Genomic DNA, 27,992 nt, shown 5'->3' on the forward strand with positions numbered 1-27,992 from the left:
CTGGCAGGACCGCGCTCGCCCCACGGTGCCGGCGGTGGGGCCGGGGGAGCGGGAGGCAGCCGGTGCCGCCGGCTTCTCCCCCGTCTTTGTTCGGCGTCCGCCGGCCCGGGGCTGCCGCGGGGTTTGTACGCAGCCCAACTATTTTTAGTGCGTTTGGAGACCATGTTTGCTGGAAGCGAATCAAAGCCCGCGAGCTGGCCCTTCGGCAGCGCCAAGCGGGGCGGCTCGCGGCCGCGCGCTCCCCGGGCACCGGGGATTCCGGAGGGGGGTGTGTGGGGGGGAGCCTCGCCCACCCCCCCTCTCCCGCTGCTGCCGGAGGGACCCCGGTGCGGTGGGGCCGCGGGCGGCCGAGCCATTTTCTAGGGCTGCGGGGACGTGCAGGCAGGCGCCGGCAGGGACTCACCGGGCAGCGGGAGCCGGTGCCGCCGGGGACACCTGCACCCCGGCAGTGCCTTTCGGCACGGGGGACCCCCCCGGGGAGGCTGGGCCGCCCCTGCCGCAGAGGTGCAGCCGGGGCATCCCCGGGCACTTCCCGGCGGCACGTGTCCTCCCGTGCCCGCAGCCGGGGCTTTGCTGAAGCGCGGCGGCAGCGGGGCCGAGGGCTGCGGGGGGCACGGGCAGGGGTCACCGCCGGGCCCGCGAGCAGCACCCCGGGGAGGCAGCTCACAGGGAGGGCCACGGTGCCACGGTGCCACACCGTGCCATGCCGAGCGGCGTGCCACGCCACGCCGAAGCGCGTGCCACGGTGCCGGCAGCACAGCAGCTGTGAGGTGGGCGCCCAACACGGTGGCATCTCAGTGCTGGCCCCTTGCCGAGGGGCACCGCGGAGCTCAGGGTGCCGGCGTGGGGGCTGAAGCCGGCAGCAGTGGGGGCCGAGCGCGCCGGGCCGGGGGCGAAGGGGCTCCGCAGGGAACGGGCGCGGGCAGGCCCTGTGCGGCAGAGGGGTGGCAGGGACGGTGCCCCCGGCTGGGGACGGGGACGGGGTCTCCCCCGGGGGCTCCCCGAGTGGCAAAGGAGGGGGATGGGGAAGCCCTTCCCAGCACCTGCCGGCTGGCACTGGGCTGTGCATGGCGGGGGGCCGCCCGCACCCCCAGCCTGCGCCCCCAGGTCCCATCCAATGTCCTGCACCCCCAGCCTGCACCCCCAGGTCCCAGCCTGCACCCCTAGTTCCCAGCCTGCACCCCCGGGTCCCATCCGATGTCCTGCACCCCCAGCCTGCACCCCCAGGTCCCAGTCTGCACCCCCAGGTCCCAGCCTGCACCCCCGGGTCCCATCCGATGTCCTGCACCCCCAGCCTGCACCCCCAGCCTGCACCCCCGGGTCCCATCTGACGTCCTGCACCCCCAGCCTGCACCCCCAGCCTGCACCCCCAGGTCCCACCCTGCACCCCCGGGTCCCATCCGATGTCCTGCACCCCCAGCCTGCACCCCCAGGTCCCAGCCTGCACCCCTAGTTCCCAGCCTGCACCCCCGGGTCCCATCCGACGTCCTGCACCCCCAGCCTGCACCCCCAGCCTGCACCCCCAGGTCCCAGCCTGCACCCCCGGGTCCCATCCGACGTCCTGCACCCCCAGCCTGCACCCCAAGGTCCCAGCCTGCACCCCCGGGTCCCATCCGATGTCCTGCACCCCCAGCCTGCACCCCCAGCCTGCACCCCCGGGTCCCATCCGACGTCCTGCACCCCCAGCCTGCATCCCCAGGTCCCAGCCTGCACCCAGCACCCCCAGCCCACATCCCGCACCTGCATCCCATGCTCCCAGCTTGCACCCCCAGCCCGCACCCTGCACCCATCCCCTGCACCCCCCAGCCCTGCCTGCACCCCCCGCCCCTGTCTGCACCCCCTGCCCGCGTCCCGCCCCGGCCCTGCCTGCGAGAGGGGCCGCGCTGGGGGAGCAGGGGCAGGCACGGCCGAGCTCCCACCCATCTCCCACCCTCCGGCCCCCGGCCCCAGCACCCCGAGCCCCCGGGGGTCCCCGTGCAGGCGGCGGTGCTGCCGCGGGGCCGGGGGAGGCTGCAGCCCCGGCGGGGGCCCCCCCTGTCCCCCCAGCCCGCAGGCAGCCCCGCAGGCAGGCAGGCAGGCAGCCGTGGGGACGGGAGGAACGTGTCGGGTTTTGAGTTTCTGTTCCTAGCAGCGGCAGCCCTGCCCGCCCGGCAGCCCCCCACCCCGCCGGCTGGGAACGGGCTGCGGCTGGAAAGCTCTAGAAACAAATTGCAGCTCCGGTGCCAAAGGCAACAGCAGCCTCGGCCATGGCTAATGCAGGCAGCGTTTGCCATAGCAACAGGTGCTGGGGCTGACGCCTCCTCCGCAGCCCCGCGGGGCCCTGCCTGCACCCCGCACCCTGCACCCCGCACCCCACCCCTGCCCCCTGCAGAATGCACCCTGCACCCCCCGCACCCTGCAGAACGCCCCCCGCGCCCCCCGCAGAACGCATCCTGCGCCACGCCCCCCGTGCCGTGCACCGCGCGCTCTGCACCCTGCGCCGTGCACCCCGCGCCCCGCCGTGTGCGCCGCTGCGCGCCCCGCGCTCTGCACCCCGCGGCTCGCGCTGGGCACCCTGCGCGGTGCGTCACGCACCGCTGCAGCCGGCACCGTGCACCCCGCACCGCGCGCCGCGCACCCCGCACCGCGCACCCCGCAGCCAGCGCGGGCCGGGGCTCGGTCGCCCGGCAGCGGCGATGCTGGGGACAACGGCCCGGCCCGGCCCGGCTGAGTCAAGGTTGCGGCGTGTTAATAATTGCCGGGGGCCGGGGCGCGGTGCGGCGGGTGAGGGGCGGCGGGGCTGGCGTTCCCCCCTCACCCCGGCCCTCTCTGCTTCCCGCAGGGGCAGGAGGATCCAGGCAGGCGGCGGGACGCAGGGGCTGGCTGCTGCGGTGGGGAACGGCTCCCGGACCCCCTCCTCGGTGCAGAGAGCCGGAGCGCGGCGGCGGCGGCAGTGGGGTCCGCTTTGGTGCTGAAAAGGCGACGGTCCCGGGCGCCCGCCCTCGCTCCCCACCATGCCGTCCAGCGGGACCCTCGATGCCAGCAGCCCCGCTCCGAACCGCGAGGCGCTCGACACGCACAAGGTAGGGTCCCGCCGTGGCTCTGCCGGCTCTCGGCAGGTGGGGGGCTGCCGGGGGGCGGGGGGGGGGGCGTCCCCATCGCTGGGTTTGGCGCTTGCTCCTGCCGGTGCCGGGGCAGCGGTGGGCTCCGGGGGTCCGGCTCGCTCCCGGCCAACGCTGGCTGACAGGCGTGCAGGAAAAGGGGGTGCGGGGCCTCCTGCGCCGCACGGCAGCCCCGCTCCCCCCTCGCCGCGGTGGGGAGCGCGGAGCCGGGCGGGGGGAGCCCTGAGCCGCAGCCGGGATTAGCGTGGATTGAGCTATTCCTGGCGCTGGGGGAGCACGGGGAGGGGACGGGGAAGCAGAGACCTGCTGTCACCTCCCGGCCGCAGCCAGAGCCGGGGCGAGCCCGGCTGCGGGGAGGGGACTGCCGCGACAGCGGAGAGCGCAGGGTTGGGGGGGGCTGCCCCAAGGCTGGGGGGCTGCCCCGGCTCCGGGGCTGGCTGGGTGGCGATGGGGTGGACGGTGGGAGCGTGCCCGGGGCTGTGGGGCAGCGGGAGGGGGACGCGGGGCGTGCATCAAGACGTGGCCCCATAACCTCGCCGCTGCCAGGCCCCAGCCCTCGTGCCCGCCCTGCTCCCCGCTCATGGGGGTCCCACCCGCTGCAGGGGCTCGGGGGGGGGTCCCTGCGCCTCGTCCTGCCTCCCCACGTGCTCGGGAGGGACGGCAGCCTGTGCCGGGCGGCACCCGCTGCACGCTCGCCTTCTCGCCGCTGCACCGTGCCAGGGGCTCATGGCCCCGGCGCGTGGCCCCCGTCCCCGGTACGTGTCCCCCCCGCTGCCTCCCCGGCCGGAGAGCAGCTCCGTGGGGAGGGCTGCCCCCCAAACCGCCATGCCTGCCGTGGAGCTGGGGGTGCAGCGTTGGGTGTAGGGCGAGGGGCTGCGTTTGGGGAGGCCTGAGCCGGGGCGGGTGGCTCCAAGCGCGTCCTCGGTGCTCCCTGGCGTCCCCACCACACATGGACACGCCGGGCCGGTGCAGCGGCTGGCGTTGCCGGTGCCGGCAAAGGCATCGCTCTTGCTGCGGAGAGGAGAAGCGTCCCGGCGGGCGCAGGGGCAGGGCCTGCCCTGGTCAAGGCGTGGGGACCGGGGCCGGTGGCCAGCTGGACGCCGTCCCACCGCGGGCAGCGCCGGGTCGGGGTCATCTGAGTTCCTCCGGACTGGCTCAGCCGCAGCGGCCGCACCGTGCCTCCCGCGCCGGATCAGGCCTGGCTGGACCCCATGCCGGTGCTCCCCATCCTACAGCCATCGCTCCTGGCTGCAGCAGAGCCGACCCGTGCGTGCGTTGGGAAGTGCCCGCCGTGTTCTCGGTACGGCTCAGGGGTCGGTCGGTCCTGTGCTTTCCGCAGCGGCGGGTTACACCGGAGCAGCATGCGTGGCCAAGCCGACCTGCGCGGGTTGCCGGCACCAGGAGCGTGAGCAAGGCGGCGGGGCAGCCCGCGGTAGGCGGACGGGGCAGCCCACGCCGTGTTTTGGTGCGGTTCTGGAGGTGCGCGGCAGAGCCGACTCGGAGAGCGGGGCGCGGGGCCGTGGCACCGGGAGGGCTGCGGGGATGAGCCGTGGGAGAAACCGGCGCCTGCAGTGCAGCCCGGCTCACCCTTGAAAAGCAGGACGGGTGCCGGTGCCGGTCCTCGGGGTGCCAGCGGCCCACGTGGGCTGGCAGCCAGCGCGCCGCGAGCGTGCCCAGCTGAGCGCTGTCCTGGCTTGACCCCGCCGGGACGCGGCATCGCCTCCCCCGCCGCCACGCGTGGAGGTCACCTCTGCCGAAGGGACGCGCGCTGCCGGCGGGGCCGGGAGGATGAGGCCGTCCCTCGACACCCGTGGCACCACGGGTCGCGCCGGTGCCGGCTGCTCTCGGCACGCACCCGGCAAGGCCGAGCTCCAGCTCCCATGCACTGGGCCGCTTTCCCCTGGCTGCCGGGGGGTTCTGCTCCCACCCCACCGCCGCCGCCAGCCCGGTGCAGCCGGGAGCTGGGACCCGGCGCAGCAGCCGCGGAGCCAGCACTGCGTCATGCAGCAGCTCTCCTCCTCGGCGGTGGTTTCCCTCTGGGTTGTTGCTTGGCAGCGGCGCAGGAGCGCGGCGCATCGGGGACGCGCCATGCGGCCCCGTGCCTGGCCGAGCCCCGGCGAGAAGGGGAGCGGGGTGATTTACGGGGAGATGACTCAGCTCCGAGCGGGCTGCGGGCGGCGAGGGGCTGCGGCACCGGCACCTCTGCGCCGGGCCGGGGGGAGCGGATCCCCCTCGCAGCCCTTTGCACCAGCCCTGCTCGTGCCCGGGCTGCATCCCTACTTCTCTGGCACCCGCCTTGCTTTTGGGGTGCCGGCCACAGCCTGGGGGGGTCCCTGCCGCCCCGGTGCTGCCCCGGGCCCCGCATCCCCCGACTCGGTGGTGCCGGGACCCTGCTGAGCCCCGCGTCGGGGCTGCCTCAGGTTTGCAGCGGTGGGGACAGGTCGCGGGGAGCTCGCCTTGTCCCCGTGCGTGCTGGGGGCACCTCCTGTCCCTGCAGCGGGGACCCCCCGTCCCTCGAGCCGGCCGCCCTGCCGGCATTTCACATGCCAGCTCCACGCCGCAGTGTGGGGAGCAGAATGGAGCCCTGGCCCCTGCCCACGCTGCCGGCCAGGCTGAGCACCAACCCGGGGCAGGGGGCCTGTGCCGGGGGGAGCGCCGGGGGTCCCACACGCCATGGGAGGAGCCGGCTGCTGCTTTCGCAGACCGGTCACCGTGCCCAGCACCGCCGCTGCGGCACAGGGCAGTGCCAGGACGGGCCCAGGCCGTGGGAGGAATCGCAGCAGCATCTGCTGCTGCCCCTCAGGCGGTGAGACAGGGCTGGGGCAGCACGGAGACCCCCCCAGAGAGACAGCATCGCCTGGGGACCCTGCAGAGCCCCCCCCGGAACCCCCCCCGGAGCCCCCCTCGCCTCGCCGGCACCCACCAGCTGCTCCGCGGCTGCGGGAGGGCTGGCCACCCGGCACGGCCCGCGTGCCAGCGCCGCGCACTTGACGCCTCGCCGTACCTTTCCTTTACATCCCACATAAACACCCCCGGGGCCCGGCCAACGTCTGCGTGTGGCAGCTGGCTGGAGCCGCACGCCAGCGGCCGGGGCGGCACCGGGGGTGAAGGAACGGGTGGCGGGGGTTTCGCCTCCGCCGTGGCACTCCCACTGCCAGCAGCGGGGCTGGGCTGGGCCCCCCGGGCTCCTTGGCGCTGCCGGCGGTGGCAGGAGCTGGTCGTTTCCCCGTGGAGCGGGATGAAGCGCGGCTGCACGGCCACCCCGGCACCGTGGGACCGGGGCTACGCGCCCGGGGGCGGCTCCAGCTGGGACAACAGTGCAGCGTGGCACGGTTTGGCAACGTGGGTCCCCGCGGCCGTGGCGGGGGGGGGCTCCGCTCTGCTCCCTCTGGCCGGCTCTGGTGCACGGCAGGGTGTGGTGGGCCTGCGGGGCAGGGACCCCTGGCTGTCCCATCCCTGTGCACCCCCTTTGGTTCCTACGCCAGGACGGAGCTGGAACCGTGATCCTGACGTCATCCTTGGACCCGTCCCAAAACTTTCCGCCCAGGACCGCACGGGGAGCCGGGCTCAGCCCGGTGCTGAGCCCCTGGGTGCCGAGGCGCTGCCTCTCCTTGCTCAACCCCGGCTTCCCAGCCTGCGGTGCGGTGCCGGTGGGTGCCAGGGCTGGGCACGGTCGTTGCGGGGCTGGCGGGGAGCGGGGTCGGTGCTGGGCAGCTGCCCTGCCCCACGCGCAGGCGAGTGGCTCGCGGCGACAGGGCTGCGGCAAGCGCGGTGCTGGCAGGCCGCCGTAGCGGCTGGTGACCGACCGGCACGTGGCTCCCGCGCAATGCACGGCCCCGGGTGGCGAGGAGCACGGGGGGATGCAGGCTGCGTTTGGGTGGGCGGGCGGCCATGGCGACCGCGGCCACAGGGCACAGCAGCCGTGGGGAACCGCGGCCGTAGGCCACGGCGCGTCCCAACGCCACGGCACCTTTGGGCTGGACCCTGGCAGGGATGTGCCGGCTGCGGCCCAGCGGCACCGCAGGCAGCGTTGCCGGCTTCCGCCCCAGCCCAGGGGGAAGGAGGGCAGCGGCGGGCAGGAATGCGGCCGGGGCTGGCGCCTGCCGCGGCTGCGGGGCCGCGCGAGTGCAGCTGGATGTCGGCGCTGTCTGGCTGCCAGCCCCATCCCCTCCCCGGCCTCTCCCTCGCCAGCCCCCCGCCGGCCTCTCCTCCTTCCCCTGCTCCCCCCTCCGCGGCCTCTTCCTGCCTTGGCTGCTGCCGCTGGGATCTTCTGGGGCTCAGGTGAAACCAGCCCCACCGCCACCGCGGGACACGCCGGGGGCCCCACGCAGCCCTCGCCCCGCACGCACGTCCCCCCGCCGTGCCGCGGCACCGGGCGCGGGCACCCCCCCCGCCATCAGCAAAGATCGGGGCCCCCGGCATGGCGGCGTCCTCGGGCGCCCGCTGCGGCCCCGGCACGGGGAGCAGGTTCATGTCCCAGGGCCGCGTTCCTGCTCCGCCGCCCGTGCCGGCGCGTTCACCTTGCCAGCGCCTGGGGCTGGGGCATGGCGCCGGGGAAGGGGGGGACGGGGCGGCACGGCAGAGCGTGGAGAGGGGTGCGCGGTCCCCCGAAGCGCCTGCGCTGGGGGCGGTGCGGGGAAGCAGGCAGCTGCCTGCCCGCTCGGAGGGCACCGTGGCTCCTGCTGCCTGCCCTCGTCCCCAGGGAGATGCACGGCTCCCTGCAGCCCCCCGTGCCGCGCCACGCCGTGGGGGCCGCGCAGCCCTTTCCACACGCCGCGGTGCAGGAGCCCCCAGCCCCACGTGCGGCAGGGCTCCGGCGGGGTGCAGGAGCGGGCAGGGACCCCCGAGCCAGCCGCGGCACCGGGGCACGGTGCAGGAGGCCTCAGCCCCACGGCGGCTCACGCCGCAGCCCTTGGGCAGGAGCCATGGTCGCCGTTCTAATGGTGCCCCGGCAGCCGCCGGCCCGGTGATGCCGGCAGCGCTCCGGCCAGGCGCCCAGCCACGCACGGCCTTCTGCAGTGCACCCACGGTGCCGGCGATCCCAGTGCCGAGCGGGAGCGGAGCCGTGCCCAGGACCCCAGGCTGCCCGGCCTCGGGGCTGGCAGCGTAACCGTCCTCTCTGTCTCCGGCTCGCAGGGGGAAGAGGAGCCTGAGGAGAACCAGAGCAAGGAGGAGAAGCAGGAGCCGGGGACGCCCATGAGGAAAGCCGGGCGGCCCGGGCGGAAGCGCAAGCATGCCCAGGTGAGCCAGCGGGCGCCGGGCGCGGGGGCCAGGTGGGGGGCGGCGGGGCCTCCCCCCCGTGGGGCCGTCCTGCCCTGCCGCCCGGCGGATGCGCCGCGCTGGCTGGAGACTACGGCTCCCTGCGTGCCGGGGCACGCGGCCGCTCGCTCGCGGCCCCAGCAGCCTCCGGCCGGGAGGAGAGCCCAAGGGCGGCGGAGCGGCAGGAGGGGAGCGTGTGTCCCCCACCCCCGGCCCCCAGCGCTGCCCGCTCCCCGTGGCCCCCGGCAAGCCCCTCCCGTGCCCGGCAGCAGCGGCGTTCCGCTTGGCACGGCTTCAGTCAAGGCCCCGCTGCGCATTTGCTCCCTGTCTGGGGGGTCCGGCACCCCCATCGTCCCCCACCGCGAACCGCTCAGCCCCCCTCGGGCCGCTGGGCCGGTTGGGCACGGGGAGCGGAGCCCCCGGCTCCCTGGGCGACGGTGCACGGCGCTCGGGCTCGTGCCGGCAGCTGCAGTAACGAGGCGGATGCGAGCGCGCGCGGTGCTGGGCCCCCGCCAGCTTCCCCGGCTCCTGCCGCGCAGGCGATGCCCGCTCGTAAGCGTGTGGGGCTCGGCGAGCTCCCGGCTCGCTAGCCCAGCCGGCCGGAATCACGTCTTGCCGTGCGCCAAAGCTCGTGGGGCCCCGGCGGTGCCGCTGGCCAAAGCGCAGGCGCGGGAGAGCGCCGCGGTGCTCGCAGGCTGTCGTGCCCGCAGCGGGGTGACACGGGGTGCTCAGGGCTTTGGGCAGCCGCCGGCTCTGGTGGGGCACCGGGATGGGGCACTGGGGCTGGAAGGGGGCTCGTGGAGGCGGTGGCTTGGCCACTCCGAGCCGCGGTGTGTCGTGGTGCCGGCTGGGGAGCCGCGCTGGCTCCCATGTCCGTGTCACCGTGAATTTGGCATGCAGAGGAGGAGCAGAGGTGCCTCTTGGTGCTGAAGTCCCGGAGGAAGGGTGCACGTTGTCACCCTGGGCCCGGGCGCAGGCAGGGCTTGGGCAGCGTCCCCGTCCCCTGGCCCCATGGGAGGGGACGGAGGGGCAGAGCTCCCTGGGGGGGAGACAAGCGAGGCCGGGGCGCCTTCGCCGCGAGAAGGTCGCGAACCCATTTTGCAAAGGTTTCCGGCTGCAGAAAGGGTTAATCCTGCGCTTGGACGTGTCCCGATCTGCACTGCCTGTCCCGAGCTGTGCTGGCTGTGCTGGCGTGGCGGCAGGGCTGGGGAAACCGGGACGGCGTCGCCTGGGGCGGGCAATGGGGTGCGATGGGGCGCGGGGGGGCCGGGAGCCGGCGGGGGAGCGGGCGGCCGGGCTCCGAGCGCTGGCTGTAAATCCGGCGGGGCGGGAGGTACGTGCCGGGGCGGGGGGAGCCGTTTCGGTAGAAGAACAATGCTGGCACGGGAACAAATGGGGAAAGTCGTCGGGAACAGAGGGAGCCTGGGAACCAGGAGGTCTCTGGCCATCGGAGCAGGCGGCCCCGGCAGCCCCCTCCGGCACGGCAGCTCCGGAGCAGGGTGGATGGATGGCAGCGGTGCCATGATGCCGGGCACTTCCCAGCGCCTCTTGCGGAAAAAACCGTCCGGCTCGCGGCGAGCGCCCGTCCCGTGCGCGCTTGCTGCCTGCTCCCGCGCGCCACACCTGCCCCGCGCGCAGCGCCGGCCCGGCCGGCCGCCCGGCAGCTCCGGCTGCCAAGCGAGCAGAGCTGGCAAGCCCCGCAGCCCCGCGGGCACTGCCAGGAGGCCGGGGAAAGCCCCAGCCGGGTGCGGGCTGCTAAAAATATCCTCCCCGCTGGAGAGCCCCGCCGTGCCGGTGCCTGCAGCAGCCGGCCCGTGGCCACGAGCACCGGGCCGGGGTGGAGGAGAGCCGGCACGCGGCGTGGGGACGCTGGGCAAGCGCGCTGGCTCCTCGGGGACCGGCCGGGGGTCCCCAAGCCCCCGCTCACAGGGACCCAGCAGGCAGGTTGTTGCAGGAGGGTGCTGAGCACCCACCTCGGCCCACGCCCCACGGCAGGGACGTGAGCCCCACCGGGGGACGGAGCTCGCCGGCACAGCGAGGGCTTGACACGGGGCCAGTGGGGGTCTGGGCACCAAGGACCCGTCCTGCTGCCGCCTTCCCTTCCCGGTGCATCCGTGGCGGGGGGAGCTCGGCCCTGGCACAGGGCGGGCGTCTGGCTGGGGACAGCCCCGCAGGGACGAGTATCGTGGTATTGGTGAGCCGTGCCGTGCCACGCCAAGCCGTGCCGTTCTGAGCTGTGCCGAGCCGCGCCGGGCCATACCATGCTGTCCTGTGGTGCGCCGTGTCACCTTGAGCCGTGCCGTGCCATGCAGTGCCGAGCCATGCTGTGCGGTGCTGAACCGTGCCTTCCGAAATGTGCCATGCCGTGGCTCCAGGACCGGTGCCCCCACGCCCAGCCAGGCCTGGCAGAGGCTCAGCCATGGGACCCCCACCTCTGCCAGTGGCTCTGCGGGTGGTGCCATGGATGGCAGCGGCTCTGCCGGCACCTTCTCCCTGGCAAAAGGCTCAGGGAGGGGCCCTGCGGGTTTGGAGCTGCCAAACTTTGGAATCCCCGGTGCTCCGGGACGGGGCTCAGCACGAGGCTCCCCAAGGGCTGCGGTGCAACGGGGCCGTCCCCCATCCCTCTGCGGGGACCCGTCCCCGGCACCGGCGCGTGTCCCCGGCACAGCCGGCCCTGCCCCACGGCCGAGGCCTCGCCGGCATCCCCCTGCCAGCGAGCGAGGCGGCAGGGCCGACACGGGGCCATCCAGCCCGGTGGGCTCCCGGCGGAGCAGCGTCCTTGGCGGGGGCCCAGCGGAGGGGAGGGGAGCGGGAGAAAGGCAGCGCTTGTTCCCAAGGCCCGGCCGGCGCGGAGGAAGCGGGTGGGTGGGCAGGAAGGCAGACCCGCCGCCGGGCCCTCCTCGGGGACGGGGACGGGCGCCGGGGCAGCCAGGGAGGGGCAGGGACGCAGGGTGGGTCCCGGTCTCCCCTTCCCCTCCACCTCCCCAGTCCGGCAGCGGTGTCCGAGCGGCAGCACCGGGACGTGTCAGCGGCACGGGGGGGACCTGGCGAGCCGGGGTCCGGTTCCGACCCAGGTAGGGAAGCGGCAGCAGGGCCGGAGCCGGGGCGCCAGGTTTGGCTGTTGAGGGGCTGGAGGCGCGAGGGTGCGGGGAGGGTGGTTTCGGATGGGTGCCGTGCCAGGGCACGCCGACCGCGGTGCCGGGCGGGCTCGCGTGTCCCTGTCCTGGCAGGCCATGCATGCGGCACGGCAGCCCCCGTCTGCTCAGCTCAGCCGCGGCCCTGCTTGGCAGGGGAGCGGCTCAGCTCCCGGCGAGGGGTGCGCGGTCCCGGCAGGGTGGCATTCCCCGGCCCCGGGGCCAGCAGTGATGGTTAATTCCGGTGCCACCGCCACGGCCGAGCCCCCCACCGCCGCGCCTCCGCCAGCCCCCGCGGCTGCCTAATCCAGAGCACATTGCTGGCCTTCCCGTTTCCTCCCGGGAAGCCCACGCAGCCCCTGCGATTGTTTTCGGCGCGGTGTCCAGGATGCGGCCCCAAGCGGGAGGCTGGAGCAGGGCTGGGGGTGGCCGGGACCTCGCCACAAGCTGCAGCCTGGCCCCAGCACTGGCACGGCGTTGGGGGGACGGCAACCGGGGACCGCGAGGGAGCTGGGGGATGCTGGCGTGCAGGGGACGGGGGGCACACGGCGGGAAGCAGGCCCCCTCGCACTCACCGTGGGGCCTGCTGCAGGGACGGAGACCCCCGGCATGTTGCCATGAGGGACGTGGGATGGACCCCGGCTTGTCCCGCTGGCTGGGAGCGCCGGGGTGCAGCGCCGGGGTGCAGCCCATGAACCCCGCTTTGGTTTGTCCCGAGTCTCCCTCCCTCCCCTTTGCTCCAGGCTGCCCCAGCCCCTTCCGAGCCGGCTCCGGCCCCTCCGGCAGTCCCCCGGCTGCACTGAGCCCCCCGGCCACACCGAGCGGGGCGGTTGTGGCGCTGGCGGTGCACAGGCGGATGCAGGCGCAGCGCACGCCGCACGATCGCTTCCAGAACCAGCGCGAGGCCCAGCGGTGCTGGCGGCTCCCTCCCCTCCGCCAGCCGGGGACTTTGCCCTCCGGCATCCATCTCACCGACGGTGCCAGCTCCCTCCGCGGCTCCAGTGCCGGCACAGCGCGGTGGCGCCGCAGCCTGTCCCACTGCCGCAGTCGGTGTCCAGGCCTCCCGGGGCTGCGGCGTCCGTCGGCCCGGCGTGCCGAGGTTTATCCTTCAGCCTCCGTCGCCCCACGCACGCCTTCGCTCGCGGCCGGGAGCTCCTGCGCAGCGGCCTAGCACCACACCTCCACCCTCCCGATGGCGGCGGTTTCTGCTCGGTTGAGCCGTGCCCTCCCCGGGGACTGGGCTTTGCCGCCTGCCACAGCCAGGAAGCCATCCGGCACGGGGAGAGGCTGCCAGGCACCCCCGGGATTTGGTGGCGGCAACTCGTGTGTCTCCGGCGCGTGGGTGCGCGGCGGCTCCCGCCCCGGCGCGTTCACATCGCCAGCACGAGCAACACCGCCGCGCCGTCCCCGGGTGGGAGTGGGGCCAGCCCGGCTACGGTCACCGCTGCGGCGGGGACCGCGCGGCGCAAGCCTGGCGCGGCGGGAGGGCGTTTGGTTCCCTGCGTCCCGGCATTGGGCTGGCGTGGCCGTGGCTCCCCGCCAGCACTGCCGGACACCCCGCGAGGGTCCCCTGCCCCGGTCCCAAACACCCCCTCCTGCCTCGCCAGCCCCGTCCCTGCCGTGCGTTACGCGGCAGTTCGTCCCCTCCTTCCCACCTCCGCTCCCGGCCCCTCGACACGACAGCCCCCGGCCGCCCGCACGCCGGGGCTGGGGCCGGCGAGCGAGCGAGCGAGCGGAGGAAGTGACTTCTGCCAGCGAGCCGGGGCGGCCGGGCTGAGCAGGAAGCACCCGCCGCCACCGCCGCCGCGGGGCCACGGTCACCAGCACGGGGAGGAGGCGCCTGCACACGGGCGAGCGGCAGCCGGACGGGGGTCTGCGTGCCAGCGGAGGTATGCACCATGGTAAGCGGCACGTAACCCCCCCCGCTACCGCCGGGCACGCCTGGGGAGGGGGCTCCAGCTCCGTGCCGGGGAGCAGGCGGTGTCGGCATAAATCCGGGGAGCTCTGGAGAGCAAAGGCTCCCCCCGCCACCTGCCACCCTCCCGGGGCTCTCGCCCCACGCCTCGGCATCGCCTCCCCGGCCCCCTTCCCGGCAGCCCTCCCGGCACAGGGGAGGGTGGGCAGCACCACGGGCGCTCCGGCAGCACCGCGGGCACCCCGGCTGACGCGAGCCTGGCTGGCGGCTCGGCATTTGCTCCCTGGCACCTTGCCACCCTGCGGTGCATCTTGGGACGTGTAGTTTGCTGGGGTCAGGCAGGAGGGTCCCTTGCAGCCAGCTCCTTTCCGTGCCACCCCGGCAGCCCCGCGCCGCACCCCCTGGCACCCCGGCCCTGCTACGCCACGGGGAGCCGAGAGGGCCGGGGCGGAGGTGGGGGTGGCGGCAGCGGCACAGGGAAGGTGCCGGTGGGCTGCCTGTCTCCGCAGCACGGCCGCGTTTCCTGGCATCGCTACCGCAGAGACTGGGGGGGGGGGCCCTGCTCCGGCCCAGGCAGGGCAGGCAGGGTTGCCTGCCGCCCCCGCCATGCATGCCAGCGTGCCACGGGCAGGCAGGGCTGGGCACAGCCGGGCTGGGAGCAAACCTGGGTCCTCTCCCTCCGTTCCGGTGCTCCCACAAAGCCCCCAGTGTTCCCAGCTTCTGGCAAAGCCTCTGCCGCGGGTGCCGGAGGCCGGGGGGACAGGGACGGGGAGGTGAACGCGGGGCTCAGGGTGCACAAGCTCGCAGAGGCAAGCGCGGGGCACAGGAAACGGGGCTGGGTGCCACCTCCTCAGCTCCCGGCACCGCCGGCACGGGCAGCGCCCGCGGGTGTCTGTCCTTAGAGCATTCGGTCGCCGGTACTGGGGGAGCTGGGGTGAGGCTGGGACGGGCACCCCACGCCCGTGGGCAGCGTACGGGGTCTCTGGGGAGGACGGTGCTGGTGCCCGAACAGCTCCGCTGTGCCGTGCCGGCGTGGGCCAAGCCCCGGGGATGAGGCCCCCCGGGCGCCGGCATGGGGTGAGCCGGGGCCCCCCGGGAGCACACCCGGGAGGGGACCGAGTGCTCCCCGGCACCGTGGCAGCAGGGCCAACCAGGGCCCAGGTGAGCGGCGGAGGTAGAGCCCACCCTGCTGCGGCTGTGCCGCGCGTCCGGTGCTGGCTGTCGCAGTGACGCAGCAGCACTTTCACTCTCCTTCGCCACGGAAACCGCCAAGCCGGGCTGCTCCTCTCGCTCTGACTCCGCTCCTGCTCCCGCCGCTACCGGCCCATGCCGTGCTGTGCCGCGCCGTGCAGGTCCCCCGGGGCTGGCGGCACGGCGGGGGACCGGCGATGCCATCCCCGGCCCCGCGGCCTTGCTCGCGCGCTCGGCACCGCCGTCTGCCGCGCTCGCGTCGGTGCTGTCTGTCACACGGGTGCGCGCTCGGGCCTGGCGTGCCGGTGAGTGCCGGCGCAGACGGTCCTCCCCCATGTCTCACGCTCGCGCACGCTCGCCGCTCTGTCGCTGCACTCGCGAGCCGGGGCCGGCTGCACGTTTCCTGCAGGCGCCGGCATTGCCTGTCGCACACGCACACCCGCCTGTCGCACACGCTGGCACCGCCTGTCGCGCGCGCACACCTGCCCGCGGGTGTTGGCGTTGCCCGTCTGACACGCGCGCGTGCACGTCACAGCTGTGCCCGTCACGCTCTTTCTCGCTCTCACGCTTGCGCACGCAGTGGACCACGTTTTGTGCTGCCCTTGCACACGCGTGTGCGCGTGGGGTTGTCGCAAGGCCTGGCTCTGCCTGGCGCCTGTACACGCACACACGCGCGCACATCACGGTCCCCAGCTCTTCCCGTTGTGCACGCACACACACACACGTAGCAACACCCACACGGGCTGTCCCTGCTGCCATGCGCGCGCACACGTGGTTGTTGCACGCCTCGTCCCTTCCTGCCACGTGCACGCGCCTCGGTGGCTGGCTCTGCCCGTCACGCACACGCGTGCACAGTCGTCGCAGGCCCTGGCTCCGCCTGTCTCTCGCACAAGCACACACGCGCACCGCCGTCCTGGGGAGCGCGGCCCCGCGGCCCCGACGCCGATGGGGACACGCGGGGAGCGAGGGGGACCTAACGCCGGGCCCGCACCGCGGCGGTGCAGCACAGGCGAGCCGGGTAGGACGGCCAGCGCGAGCGTCCCCTCTGCACGGGGGCTGTCCTCATGGTGGCATCCCAGTGAGGCCTTGTCCTGAGGGTACCATGGCACCGTGTCCTGGTTCTGAGGGTGTCATGGCCATGTGTCCCAGTTCTGCGGGTTTCATGGACGCTTGTCATGGTTCTGAGGGTGTCATGGCCATGTGTCATGCTCCTGTGGGTGTCCTGGCCTTGTGTCCTGGTTCTGAGGGTTTTATGGGTGCTTGTCCTGGTCCTGAGGGTGTCAGGGCCATGTGTCACAGTTCTGCGGGTTTCATGGGCGCTTGTCCTGGTTCTGAGGGTGTCATGGCCATGTGTCCCAGTTCTGCGGGTTTCATGGGCGCTTGTCATGGTTCTGAGGGTGTCATGGCCATGTGTCATGCTCCTGTGGGTGTCCTGGCCTTGTGTCCTGGTTCTGAGGGTTTTATGGGCGCTTGTCCTGGTCCTGAGGGTGTCATGGCCATGTGTCACAGTTCTGAGGGTTTTATGGGCGCTTGTCCTGGTCCTGAGGGTGTCATGGCCATGTGTCATGTTCCTGTGGGTGTCCTGGCCTTGTGTCCCGGTTCTGAGAGTTTCGTGGGTGCTTATCCTGGTCCTGAGGGTGTCATGGCCATATGTCCCGGTTCTGAGGGTTTCATGGGTGCTTGTCCTGGTCTTGAAGGTGTCATGGCAGTGTATCCAGGTCCTCATGGTGTCATCCCTTGTGTCTTGGTCCTGAGGGTGTCATGGTGTTGTGTCATGGTACTGAGGGTGTTCAGTGCAAAATGACCTGCTCCTCAGGGTGTCGTGGCAGTGAGTCTTGGTCCTGAGCATGCCGTGGAGGTGTGTCTTGGTCCTCAGAGCATCTTGGCCACTTGTCCTGGACCTGAAGCTGCCATGCAGTGTGTCCTGGTCCTGAGTGTGCCATGGCTCTGCGTCCTGGTCCTCATGGTGTCATCTCCATTTTGTCTTGGTCCTCAGGGTGTCATGACATTTTGTCCTGGTCCTGACGGTGCCCCAGTCTTGTATCCAGGTCCTCATGGTGTCACATCCATGCATCTTGATCCTGAGGATGCCATGGATGTGTGTCCTTTTCCTGAAGGTGTCACGGTGGTGTGTTCTGGTCCAGAGCATGTCATGGCAGCGTGTCCTATTCCTTAGGGCATCATGGCAGCATGCCCTGGTCCTGAAAGTGCTGTGACAGTGTCTCCAGGTCCTCGTGGTGTCACACACATCTGTCCTGGTGTTGTGGGTGTTGTGTCCCGGTGTCCAGGTCCTGAGGATGCCACATCATTGTGTCATGGTCCTGAGGGTGTTATTGCAGCTGACAAGTGTCACGGCAGTGTGTCCTGGACCTGAGGGTGCCATGGCCATGTGTCCTGGTCATGAGAGTGCCATGCCTCTGTGTCCTGGTCTTCATGGCATCACCTCTTTTTGTCTTGATCCTGAGGGTGCCATGGTAGTGTGTTCTCGTCCTGAGGGCATCATAACAGTGTGTCATCGTCCTGACATTGCCATGGTGGAGTGTCACAGTCCTGAGGGTGCCATGGCATTTTGTCCTCATCATGAGGGTGCCATGGTGGTGTATCCTGGACCTCAGGGTGACACAGTGGTCTGTCTTGGTCCTCAGGGTGCCATGGCAGTCTGTCCGGGTCCTGAGGATGTCATGACATTGTGCCCTGGTTCTGAAGGTGCCACGGCAGTATTTCCTGGCCCTCCTGGTGTCACATCTGTGTGTCTAATGTCCTGAGGATTTCATGGCCATTTGTCCTGGCCATGAAGGTGTCATGGCATTGCATCCTCCTGAAGGTGCCATAACAGTATATACTGCTCCTCAAGGTGTCATTGCCATGTGTCGTTGCCCTGAGGTTGTCACGGCATTGTGTCCTGCTCTTGAGGATCTCATGGCACCATGGCCCAGTCCTGAGGCTGTCATGGCCTTGTGTCTTGGTTATGAGGGTGCTATGGCAAAGTGCCCTGCTCCTGAGGGTGCCATGGCTTTGTTTTTCTTTATCCTAAGGATGTTGTGGCAGTGTGTCCTTGTCCTGAGGGTGTCATGACAGCATGTCCGAGGGCTCCTGAGGGTTTCATGGCACCGTGTCCTGGTCCTGAGGGTGTCGTGGTTGTGTATCTTGGTGCTGAGGGTGCTGCGGCTGTGTGTCCTGGTCCCGAGGAGGCCATGGCTCCATGTCCTTTTTTTTGTGGGTGACATGGCATTGTGTCCTGGTCCTGAAGGTGTCATGGCTGGGGTGTCCTTGTCATGAGGGTGCTATGCCACTGTGTCCTTGTCATGAGGGTGCCATGGCCATGTATCCTGCTCCTGAGGCTGCCATAGAAGTGTGTCTTGGTCCTGAAGGTGTTATGGCAGTGTGTCCTGCTCCTGCGTGTGTCATTATGTTGTGCCCTGTTCCTGAGGGTGTCATATCCATGTGTCCAGCTCCTGTGGGTGTCACGTCGACGTGTTGTTGTTCTGAGGATACCATGGCATTGTGTCCTGTTCCTGAGGGTGTCACTGCAATGTGTCTTTATCCTGAGGTTGTCTTGGCTACTTGTCCTGGACCTGAAGCTGCCATGCAGTGTGTCCTGGTCCTGAGTGTGCCATGGCTCTGTGTCCTGGTCCTCATGGTGTCACCTCCATTTGTCATGGTCGTGAGAGTACCATGGCATTGTGTCCTGGTCCTCATGGCATCACCTCCATTTGTCTTGGTCCTGAGGGTGCCATGGCCATCTGTTCTGGTGAGGGCATCTTGTGGGTTAACCCCAGCAGGCAGCTAAGCACCACACAGCCGCTCACTCACTCCCTCACCACCACCAGTGGGACAGGGGAAGAGGAAAGGAAGAGTAAAAGCAAGAAAAACGTGTGGGTTGAGATGGAGGTTGTTAAATAAGAGATGAAGTGGCAGAAGAGGGAAAGAAAACAGAACAAACCAAGTGATGCAAAGGCCATCACTCACCACCCGTGGGTAGACCAGTCAGTTCCTGAGCAAAAGATGTCTAACTTACCCAAAGCCCCTCCGCTCCCTTTTTGTTGCTGATCGTGATGTTACATGGCGTGCAATATTGTAGAATCATGGAATGCTTTAGGATGGAAGGGACCTTTAGAGCCCACCCAGCCCAACCCCTGCCATGAGCAGGGACAGCTTCAACCAGAGCAGGGTGCTCAGAGCCCCGTCCAACCTGGCCTGGGATGTTTCCAGGAATGGGGCATCTCCCACCGCTCTGGGCAACCTGTGCCAGTGCCTCACCACCCTCAGTGCAAAAATTTCTTCCTCATATCTAGTCCGAATCTCCCCTCTTTCAGCTTAAAACCATTCCTCCAGTGCTATCGCTACAGGCTCTGCTAAAAAGCCTGTCCCCATCTTTCTTAGAAGCCCCCTTCCAGTACTGAAAGGAATATGTCACTGGTTGGTTCGGGTCTGCTGCCTGGTTGTGACATGGCATGGTGTCCTGGTCCTGAGGGCATCATGGTTGCCTGTCTTGGTCCTGAGGGTGCTGTTGGCTGTGTGTCCTGGTCCTGAGGAGGCCATGGCTCCATGTCCTGGATTTGCATGTGTCGTGGCAGTGTGTCCTCATCCTGAAGGTGCCATGGTTGTGTGTCCTTGTGCTGAGGGTGCCATGCTGTTGTGTCCTAGCCCCGAGTGTGTCATGGCAGTGCGTCCTGGTCCTGCAGGTGTCATGACACTGTGTCCAGGTCCTGCGGGTGCCATGGCAGATTTTCCTGATCCTAAGGATTTCATGGCACCATGTCCTAGTCCTGAAAGTGTCATGGCTGTGTGTCCTTGTCCTGAGGGTGTCCATACAGCACGTCCTGGACCTGAGGGTGCCATGGCCTTGTGTCCTGGTCCTGAGGGTGCCATGGCCTTGTGTCCTAGTCCTGGGAGTGTCATGGCTGTGTGTCCTTGTCCTGAGGTGTCCATACAGCATGTCCTGGACCTGAGGGTGCCATGGCCTTGTGTCCTGGTCCTGAGGGTGTCATGGCTGTGTGTCCTTGTCCTGAGGTGTCCATACAGCACGTCCTGGACCTGAGGGTGCCATGGCCTTGTGTCCTGGTCCTGAGGGTGCCATGGCCTTGTGTCCTGGTCCTGAGGGTGTCATGGCTGTGTGTCCTTGTCCTGAGGTGTCCATACAGCATGTCCTGGTCCTGAGGGTGCCATGGCCTTGTGTCCTGGTCCTGGGAGTGTCATGGCTGTGTGTCCTTGTCCTGAGGTGTCCATACAGCATGTCCTGGTCCTGAGGGTGCCATGGCCTTGTGTCCTGGTCCTGAGGTGTCCATACAGCATGTCCTGGTCCTGAGGGTGCCATGGCCTTGTGTCCTGGTCCTGAGGGTGTCATGGCTGTGTGTCCTTGTCCTGAGGGTGTCCATACAGCACGTCCTGGACCTGAGGGTGCCATGGCCTTGTGTCCTGGTCCTGAGAGTTCCATGGCCTTGTGTCCTAGTCCTGGGAGTGTCATGGCTGTGTGTCCTTGTCCTGAGGTGTCCATACAGCATGTCCTGGACCTGAGGGTGCCATGGCCTTGTGTCCTGGTCCTGAGGGTGTCATGGCTGTGTGTCCTTGTCCTGAGGGTGTCCATACAGCACGTCCTGGACCTGAGGGTGCCATGGCCTTGTGTCCTGGTCCTGAGGGTGTCATGGCTGTGTGTCCTTGTCCTGAGGTGTCCATACAGCATGACCTGGACCTGAGGGTGCCATGGCCTTGTGTCCTGGTCCTGGGAGTGTCATGGCTGTGTGTCCTGGACCTGAGGTGTCCATACAGCATGTCCTGGACCTGAGGGTGCCATGGCCTTGTGTCCTGGTCCTGAGGGTGTCATGGCTGTGTGTCCTTGTCCTGAGGTGTCCATACAGCATGTCCTGGTCCTGAGGGTGCCATGGCCTTGTGTCCTGGTCCTGAGGGTGTCATGGCTGTGTGTCCTTGTCCTGAGGGTGTCCATACAGCACGTCCTGGACCTGAGGGTGCCATGGCCTTGTGTCCTGGTCCTGAGAGTTCCATGGCCTTGTGTCCTAGTCCTGGGAGTGTCATGGCTGTGTGTCCTTGTCCTGAGGTGTCCATACAGCATGACCTGGACCTGAGGGTGCCATGGCCTTTTGTCCTGGTCCTGAGGGTATCATGTCTGTGTGTCCTCCTTGTCCTGAGGTTGTCAATACAGCATGTCGTGGACATGAGGGTGTCATGGCTGTGTGTCCTAGTCCTGAGGGTGTCACAGCAGCATGTTCTGGTCCTGAGGGTTTCATGACAGCGTGTCCTGGTCCTGGGGGTATCATATCTGTGTGTCCTGGTCCTGAAGGTGTCATGACCACTCGTGCTGGTCCTGAGGGTGTCATGTCTTTGTATCCTGGGCCTGAAGGTGCCGTGGCAGTGTGTCCTGGTCCTGAGTGTACTATGGCTGCGTGTCCTTGTCCTGAGGGTGTCGTGGCAGTGTGTCCTGGTACTGATGCCACGTCCGTGTGTCTTCGTCCTGAGAGTGCTGTGGCATTGCGTTCTGGTCCTGAATATGTCATGGCCATGTCTCCTGGTCCTGAGGGTGTCGTGCCACCATGTCCTGCTCCTGAGGATGTCGTGGCAGTGTTTCATGGTCCTGAGAGTACTATGGCAGTGTTTCTTAGTGCTGAGGGAGCCGTGGCCATGTGTCCTAGTCCTGAGGGTGTTGTGCCACTGTGTCCTGGTCCTGAGGACGTCATAGCAGCACGTGCTGTTCCTGAAGGTGCCATGGCAGTCCATCACGGTTCTGAGCGTGTCATGTCCATGTGTCCAAGTTCTGAGGGTGCCATGGCAGCATGTCCTCATCCTGACATCCCATGGCAGTGTGTCCCGGTCCTGAGAGTGCCATGGCAGCATGTCCTCATCCTGACATCCCATGGCAGTGTGTCCCGGTCCTGAGAGTGCCATGGCAGCATGTCCTCATCCTGACATCCCATGGCAGTGTGTCCCGGTCCTGAGAGTGCCATGGCAGCATGTCCTCATCCTGACATCCCATGGCAGTGTGTCCCGGTCCTGAGAGTGCCATGGCAGCATGTCCTCATCCTGACATCCCATGGCAGTGTGTCCCGGTCCTGAGAGTGCCATGGCAGCATGTCCTGGTCCTGACATCCCATGGCAGTGTGTCCCGGTCCTGAGAGTGCCATGGCAGCATGTCCTGGTCCTGACATCCCATGGCAGTGTGTCCCGGTCCTGAGAGTGCCATGGCAGCATGTCCTCATCCTGACATCCCATGGCAGTGTGTCCCGGTCCTGAGAGTGCCATGGCAGCATGTCCTCGTCCTGATGGTGTCACAGCAGCATGTCCTCGTCCTGATGATGTCACACCCATATACCCTGGTCCTGCGGGTGCCATGGTGTGATGGTCCTCATGGCATCAGGACAGCGTGTCCATGTCCTGAGGGTGCCACGGCCACGTGTTCTGGTCCTTAGGGTGCCATTGTAGCCCCGTCCCACCCTGGGGCACCCTGCCAGCCTCTGCAGGCAGCGGCAGCCCGGCACGCCTGAGATGCAGGAGGTGGAACTTGGTCTTCTCGGCGTAACGCACGTTTGTCCCCAGATTATCACCGCGTCGTGGAGCGGTGTCTCTGGGGGTATGGGCTGTGATCCCGGAGATACCCTTCGTGCTGTGCCGTCTGCGGTGGGTGGGGAGGTGGAGTGAGGGCAGGGGGACGGGGATGGGGACAGGGACTGGATGGGGTTGGATGCACCGAGGTGGTGCGAGGGCTCCTGCCATGGGGTCTGGTGGTGGTGGCCGGTGGGGTGCGGGCTGGGGGCGCGGGCGGGGGCGCGAGCGGGGACGTGCCCCCCCACCGCCAGCGCCCATCGTAGCTCCTTTCCTTCTCCTTCTCGGCAGGTGGAAAGCAGTGACACCCCCAAAGACATCGCAGCCGTCCCCAAGTGCCCTGCGCCTTGCCCAGAGGCCAGCCCTGCCGAGCCGCTGCCCAACGGGGACGTGGAGGGGGACGGTGCCCAGTGGAAGGGCGCGGAGGAGGGCGGCGCGAGCCCCAAGGGCGGGCGCCCCGAGGAGGACGAGACGGAGAGCCTGCCGGACGGCGAGACGGGCCGGGCGCTGGAGAACGGCCGCTGCACCCCCAAGGAGGGCCTGGACGCCCCGGCCGATGAGGGTGAGCTGGCCCCTTCCGACCCCCAGAAGAAACGCGGGAGGAGGAAACTCCTGGAGGCCGCAGAGAAAAGTAAGACCTTAGCGTTGAGGGATCCCCGCTACGGGGCTGCGGCTCTGCCCACGGTCCCGCCGGCACCCACCGCACCCCTCCGGGGACCTCCGGCCCCCACCGCCCTGCCCGGCATGCCGTCCCCAGGAGGGACCCGGGCTGCAGCGGCTCCCGGGCCGGGGAGCGCTGCCGGAGGAGGAGAGGAAGGGCTGAGCCCCTCCGTGCCGTGCGGGATTTGGGGTGGGGGCAGCAGATCAGAGCGCGGGGGGGGCTGCCCTCGCACGCTCATCCCGTCGCATCGCCCTTCCCGCCGGGCTCTGCTCGCCCCGGCAGGAACGGGGTGGGCAGGAGGGGAGGTCGGTCCTTGTCGTGCCGGCGCAGCCAGTGCTGGTGCCCGAGCCTGCCCCAGAGCGTGCCCGCCGCCGGTGCTTGTGCCGCTTTGCATGGCAGCCCTGCATGTGCCGGGGGCAGAGCGGGAGGCACGTGCACGGTGCGGTGCTGGGGCCGCGCTGCCCCGGTGCCGAGGAGGTGCCAGCTCCGGTGCCAGTGCTGCTCTGGGCGTTGCAGGGAGCACGTGACGGGGTGGACTCAGCGCCGCGCTGAGGATCGGCCCCGGACACCCAGTATGTGCTGGGAGCACCCAGCTGGGAAGCAGCTCGGCAAAGGAGGCCCCGGGGGTGCCGGTGGGCACCAAGCCGAGCATGAGCCAGCAGCGGGTCCTCGTGCGAGGAAGGCAAATGGCGTCCTGGGCTGCGTTAGGAGTGTTGCTCGCTGGTTGAGGAGGCCACCCCGGGAGTGCTGGGCCCAGTGCTGGGCTCCCCAGTCCAAGAGGGACGTGGGCAGACTGGAGATTGTCCAGCGAGAGCCACCGAGCTGCTGAAGGACTGGAGCATCCCTCCTGTGAGGAGAGGCTGAGGGAGCTGGGACTGCTCAGCCTGGAGCAGAGAAGGCTCAGGGGACTGAATCCATGTCTGTAAATACCTGCGGGGAGGGGATGAAGGGGATGGAGCCAGGATCTTCCAGTGGTGCCCAGGGCCAGGACCAGGGGCCACGGGCACAAATGGGACCCCGGGAGGGTCCCTCAGCGCACCGGGACCCCTCCTCAGCGTGCAGGTGACACGGGCACAGCCTGCCCGGGGGGGTGGTGGGGTCTCCATCCCCGGAGACTCCGGTTGTGGTCCCGGGCAGCGGCTTCGGGTGGCCCAGCCAGAGCCAGGGGCTGGATTGAGGGGACCCCAGCGGGGCCCGGCCTCCGCTGTTCCATGGTTACGTCGTGTCCGGGAGCACGGGTGCAGATCCGTGTGTGCAGCTCGGGGAGGGCTCCCAGCCCTGCCGCCACTGCCTGCTTGCGAGACCCACGGCTCCCCTGCGGACCCCAGCACTGCAGACACGGGGCAGCCGCTCCCTGGCTCGTGCCAGCCCCGTGCGCTGCCCAGCCATGCCCGTGCTCCTGTCTGGGCAGGGGTGAAGCCGTCGCAGTGCTGTGGGCACGGGGACCGGGCTCCCTGGGGCTGCACGGTGTCTGTGGCTGGCTCCCGGCGCTGGCAGAGCTGCCGCTCACCGGGGACAGGCTTTTTCCCCGCTCCAGCACCTTTCCTGGCCAGGGCTGCTTGCAGGCAGGAGCGGCTCCGCTCTCCGCAGCCAGAAAAGGGGTGCCCGGCTCCGGCGCAGGCCACAGGGGAGCCCGGCACTGGCCCCGGCACGCCGGCCTGTGGCCCCGCTGCGACCAACCTATGGGCACTGGGATGGGGCAGCTCGGACCAGCCATGAGCCGGGATGCGGGGGCCGTGCTCTCCCCACGGTGGGGGACAGAGAGGGGACGCAGAGCTGGGGTGTCACAGCACGGGCACCGCAGGGCGCAGCGGAGCAGAAACGGGCTGAGAACGGGGGCATCAGGCTCTGGCTCGCAGGGGCTTCTCGACCCGGATCAGCGCAGGCCTACTGCCGGCCATGCTGAACGAGGGATGGAGACAAGGAGGGGCTGGGATGGAGAGGGGAGAGGCAGGGATGGAGACGGGAGAGACGGGGATGGAGACGGAGAGGCAGGGATGGAGGGGGAAGAGACAGGGATGGAGACGGGAGAGACGGGGATGGAGACGGAGAGGCAGGGATGGAGAGGGGAGAGGCAGGGATGGAGACTGATGAGGCAGGGCTGGAGAGGGGAGAGACAGGGATGGAGACAGGAGAGACAAGGATGAAGATGGAGATGCAGGGATGGAGAGGGGAGAGGCAGGGATGGAGACGGAGAGGCAGGGATGGAGACAGGAAAGGCAGGGATGGAGACGGAGAGGCAGGGATGGAGACAGGAAAGGCAGGGATGGAGATGGAGAGGCAGGGATGGAGAGGGGAGAGGCGGGGATGGAGAGGGGAGAGACAAGGATGGAGACAGGATAGGCAGGGATGGAGAGGGGAGAGACGGGGATGGAGTCATAGAGGCAGGGATGGAGAGGGGAGAGGCAGGGATGGAGAGGGGAGAGACAGGGATGGAGAGAGGAGAGACAGGGATGGAGATGGAGAGACGGGGATGGAGAGGGGAGAGGCAGGGATGGAGAGGGGAGAGACAGGGATGGAGAGAGGAGAGACAGGGATGGAGATGGAGAGACGGGGATGGAGAGGGGAGAGACAGGGATGGAGAGGGGAGAGACGGGGATGGAGACGAGAGAGACAGGGATGGAGACGGAGAGGCAGGGATGGAGACGGGAGAGGCAGGGATGGAGAGGGGAGAGGCAGGGATGGAGACGAGAGAGACAGGGATGGAGACGGAGAGGCAGGGCTGGAGAGGGGAGAGACAGGGATGGAGACAGGAGAGACAAGGATGAAGATGGAGATGCAGGGATGGAGAGGGGAGAGGCAGGGATGGAGACGGAGAGGCAGGGATGGAGACAGGAAAGGCAGGGATGGAGACGGAGAGGCAGGGATGGAGAGGGGAGAGGCGGGGATGGAGAGGGGAGAGACAAGGATGGAGATAGGATAGGCAGGGATGGAGAGGGGAGAGACGGGGATGGAGTCATAGAGGCAGGGATGGAGAGGGGAGAGGCAGGGATGGAGAGGGGAGAGACAGGGATGGAGAGAGGAGAGACAGGGATGGAGATGGAGAGACGGGGATGGAGAGGGGAGAGACAGGGATGGAGAGGGGAGAGACGGGGATGGAGACGAGAGAGACAGGGATGGAGACGGAGAGGCAGGGATGGAGACGGGAGAGGCAGGGATGGAGAGGGGAGAGGCAGGGATGGAGAGGGGAGAGGCAGGGATGGAGACGAGAGAGACAGGGATGGAGACGGAGAGGCAGGGATGGAGACGGGAGAGGCAGGGATGGAGAGGGGAGAGGCAGGGATGGAGACGAGAGAGACAGGGATGGAGACGGAGAGGCAGGGATGGAGAGGGGAGAGGCAAGGATGGAGACGGGAGAGACAGGGATGGAGACTGATGAGGCAGGGCTGGAGACTGATGAGGCAGGGCTGGGATGGAGACGAGCGATGCAGATGCTGCTGCAGTCACGAGGCGCAGAGCAGGCAGCTGAGGGAGCGGAGAAGCCGTAGCCGGTAGCGCGGTCCGGGGGGAGCTTGCTGGGCTGGGCATGGCGCGGTCAGGCCGATCCCGGCGGCCGCCGAGGGGAGCTGGGCCGGACGGGCTGAGACGGCGTGGGTCAGCGCAGCACGCCCTGATGTGGGGAGCAGCATGGAGTGGGGTGGAGGCAGCCCCAGGGATGCTCTGCTGCTGCCTCCCGTGCACGGCAGAATTCTGTTCCTGCTGGTGCCTGCTCCTGCCGGCCTCTCATGAGGCCGGCAGGAGCAGGCACCAGCAGGAACACGAGCATGATGCCATGAGCATGGAGCGTGAGTGCAGGTACCATGAACGTGGATGCCGTGAGCAGGTCAGGCTTCACCTTCCAGCCCTTTCCCCTTGGCCTTACAGAACCCACTCTCCCGTGGCAGAACCATACCCACGGGGCCCTTGCACGCGGTGCTCATCCTCCTCCTCTCTTCACCGCGCCGGCAGAGCGGCAGCTGCCTGCGTTCCTGCCGGGCAGGCGCTTTCTGGAAGCTCTTCCCTGCCCTCCTCTTTTCTCCAGCCATCTCCTGCAAACGCAGCCGCTGGCCGGCCCCGGCCGTGGGCCACCGGCCCCGGTGCTGCTCCGAGGCTCCTCCACCGGGTTTGGGGCTAATGCCTGGGTGACGGTGTCAACGCGGTGCGCAGAGGCTGTCTGGGCAGCCAGGAGCTCGTTCCCTTCCCTAGAAACCATTTCCAGCGCTTCGGCCCTGTCTGCGCCGAGGTTAGTGGCAGCATCGTCACCTTCCAGCGACAGACTTGGCTCCCGCCAGATCCTCGTCTGCTCCTTGGTCCTTCGGCTCCTGCCACCTCGTGCCCAGCTGGCCCGGGCTCTCCCGAGCATCCCTCATAGAATCATCAAATTGTTTAGGTTGGAAAAGCCCTTTAAGATCACCCAGTCCAACCATTAACCCAACACTGCCAAGTCCACCGCTAAACCAATTCAGGGGAGAGGAATAATTTCACATTTCCTGGCTTGGTGGCTGGATTATTCTTTAATGAAAGTAAAACCAGGAATCACTAAGGTTGGAAAGGATCTCTAAGATCATCAGCCCAACCATCAACCCAACACTCCCATGCCCACTAAACCATGGCCCCAAGTGCCACCTCTGCCTGTTTTTTGAACACACGCAGCGCGCCTGCCTCCGTCGCCGGTTCCTCCTCCTTGCACGCTGGTTTTTTCACCACTCGCTGCCCCTCCGACCCTGCACGGGGCCGAGGAGCTGCTCTAACAGCGCTGCCCAAGCACCACTTGCCGCCCGCCCCATCAGCTCTGCGCCCCTTCGCTGTCCCCCCAGGTCCCGTCCCTGCCGAAATCCCCGGTGGACGAAGGTCTTGGGCAGGATTCTGCCGTCGGTCGGTAACTCTGCATCCTGGCCCGTTGGTGCAGCACGCCGGCAGAGAGCACGGGGCACGGCACTGCCGCCGGGCGCTGGGACGGGTGGGAGCCAAGGCCGGGGGCTTTGCTGAGCCCCGGCCGTGCCGGCCACGTGCGGGATGCTCGGGCAGCGAGCCGCAGCTGCGGGGATGCGCCTGGCCTGGCGCAGGAAGGTGCTGCAGCAGCCCTAGCACCGGTAACGACCCGGCACTGGGTTCTGTGCCACACAGCAGACTAGGGACGCCGGCTGCATGTCCCCAGTTTGGTCGGTGCCCCCCAGTTTGGACAGTCCCAGTGCCTG

General features: G+C 69.0%; 1 protein-coding gene across 1 annotated transcript in view; it reads left to right on the forward strand.

Annotated features, from left to right (window-relative positions):
- The first annotated feature begins 2,993 nt into the window (after positions 1-2,993).
- The window catches only part of DNMT3A (DNA methyltransferase 3 alpha), a 47,095-nt gene continuing 22,096 nt past the window's right edge, over positions 2,994-27,992 (forward strand). Inside the window, exons 1-3 of the mRNA XM_075706990.1 lie at positions 2,994-3,062; positions 8,238-8,342; positions 22,446-22,785. Of these exons, the coding sequence (XP_075563105.1) occupies positions 2,994-3,062; positions 8,238-8,342; positions 22,446-22,785 (514 nt within the window). The remainder of the gene's footprint in view (positions 3,063-8,237; positions 8,343-22,445; positions 22,786-27,992) is intronic.

The sequence above is a fragment of the Pelecanus crispus genome, chromosome 3 (genome assembly GCF_030463565.1).
Source record: "Pelecanus crispus isolate bPelCri1 chromosome 3, bPelCri1.pri, whole genome shotgun sequence".
Taxonomy (NCBI): domain Eukaryota; kingdom Metazoa; phylum Chordata; class Aves; order Pelecaniformes; family Pelecanidae; genus Pelecanus; species Pelecanus crispus.